At 68.8% G+C, this 1,883-nt stretch overlaps 1 protein-coding gene across 1 annotated transcript in view; it reads right to left on the bottom strand.

The window, feature by feature from the left end:
- The window catches only part of NEURL4 (neuralized E3 ubiquitin protein ligase 4), a gene marked incomplete at both ends in the record, with an annotated part of 20,875 nt that overhangs the window by 10,813 nt on the left and 8,179 nt on the right, over positions 1 to 1,883 (bottom strand). The window contains 4 exons of the mRNA XM_026060171.1: positions 1 to 121; positions 228 to 403; positions 1,293 to 1,371; positions 1,605 to 1,742. Coding sequence (XP_025915956.1) covers positions 1 to 121; positions 228 to 403; positions 1,293 to 1,371; positions 1,605 to 1,742 — 514 coding nt within the window. The remainder of the gene's footprint in view (positions 122 to 227; positions 404 to 1,292; positions 1,372 to 1,604; positions 1,743 to 1,883) is intronic.

The following is a 1,883-nucleotide window of genomic DNA, read 5'->3' as shown; positions in this document are numbered from 1 at the left end:
TGCAGGGGGAAGGACTTCTCGGTGGCGTTGCTGGTGGAGAGGCTGTTGTCCACGGGGCCCGTGGCGCCCGTGATGGACACCTGCACGCACTGCCCGTACAGGTCCACCACGGCRTAGACCTCTGCGGGGACGGCGACGCGGCGTGAGCTCCTGTCCCCTCCCGTTGTCCCCGTCCCCCGTCCCCCATCCCGGCGCCCCGCGGGGGCCCCCTCCTCCGCGGGGCTCACCCTTGCCTGGGGGGAGGCCGGAGCAGGCGATGCCCTGGTCGGCGCCGTTGATGAAGTAGCGCAGGTCGCCCTTGGCCGTGCGCATCATGCCGATGCGCGAGCCGGTGCCCAGCGAGTCCAGGTCGCAGCCGTAGTTGTTGCGCATCGTGTTGCCGTCCTGCATGATGGCCGTGCCGCTGCRGGGATGGGGACAGGGACGGGGACACGCGGCGTTGAGATGGGGAACCCACCACCACCACCGTCACCATCCGGCCCCTGCCGAGGGCGGATGCGGCCCCGGGTGGATGCGGCCCCGGGTGGGGGGCAGACGGGGTGTCGTGGGAATGGGCACGACCCCTTGGGGACAGACAGGACTCTTTGGGGTCGGATGCGGCCCCTCAGGGACAGATGTGACTCCTCGGGGACAGATGTGTCGCCTTGGGGACAAACGCGACTCCTCAGGGGCAGATATGGCCCCTTGGGGACAGACAGGGTCCCTCAGGGTTGGATGTGGCCCCTTGGGGACAGATGGGGTCCCTCAAGGACAGACAGGGTCCATTGGGGTTGGATGAGGCTCCCTGGGGACAGACAGGGTCCCTCAGGGACAGACAGGGTCCCTCGGGGTTGGATACAGCCCCCTGGGGACAGACGGGGTCCCTCAGGGTCAGATACGGCCCCTTGGGGACAGATGGGGTCCCTTGGGGACAGATACATCCCCTTGGGGACAGACGGGGTCCCTCAGGGACAGACAGGACTCCTCGGGGTTGGACACGGCCCCCTGGGGACAGACAGGGTTCCTCAGGGACAGACATGACCCCTCGGGGATGGATACGTCCCCTTGGGGACAGACAGTCCCTTGGGGACAGACATGGCCCTGCAGACACCCATGGCGACCTTGGGGACCCAATACAGCCCCTCGGGGGACCCACGGGGACCAGATGTGGCCTCTCGGGGGACCTTGAGTTCAGACGCAGCCCCTTGGGGACCCTGGGGACAGACACGGCCCTGCAGACACCTGCAGGGACCTTGAGGACCAGACATGGTCTCTCAGGGGACCTTGGGGACAGTCGCGGCCCCCCCCCTCACCTCAGCATCCAGGTGTCATAGTCGATGTCTGTCATGGTGTTGGGGAACTCCAGGTCCTCGGGGCGGATGGCGGTGACACCTGCGGGGACACTGGGGCTGGCAGGGGACACGGGGACACCCCAGAGCCCCGCTCCCGGTTTGGGGGGTGGGAATGACACCGGAGAGGACGCAGGGGACAGCGTCCCCCCTTCAAAGGGGCTGGCAGCAGGGGGGGGGGCAGCAGTGATGTGGGGACCCCCTGGCCCTGGTGAGGTTCGGGGGAGACCCCGGATGTCCCCGCGTGTCCCCTCCGCGTCCCCTGTCCCCGCTCACCGGCCTCGATGGAGCCCGACCAGCGATCCACCATCTTCTGGATGACGATCTCGAAGAGCTCCCCGTCCCGCAGCGCCCTGGGGGACACGGGGGTGTTGGGGGGGGGGACCCTGGGGTGGGGGGAGGACCCGCGGGGGGCTTCCGGGGGGACCCCCAAGGTGTTGAGAGGGCCCCATAGGGGGATATAGGGACCTCGGGGTGGGCGTATGGCCCCCGGGGGGGGGCACAGGGGGGTGTTGGGAGGGCATGTGGGGACCCCCAAAGGTGTGGAGAGACCCA

Source organism: Apteryx rowi, unplaced genomic scaffold, assembly GCF_003343035.1.
Source record: "Apteryx rowi isolate R43461 unplaced genomic scaffold, aptRow1 scaffold_1655, whole genome shotgun sequence".
NCBI lineage: Eukaryota > Metazoa > Chordata > Aves > Apterygiformes > Apterygidae > Apteryx > Apteryx rowi.
The sequence above is the reverse complement of the archived record's forward strand: the minus strand, read 5'-3'. Positions and strand labels throughout refer to the sequence as shown.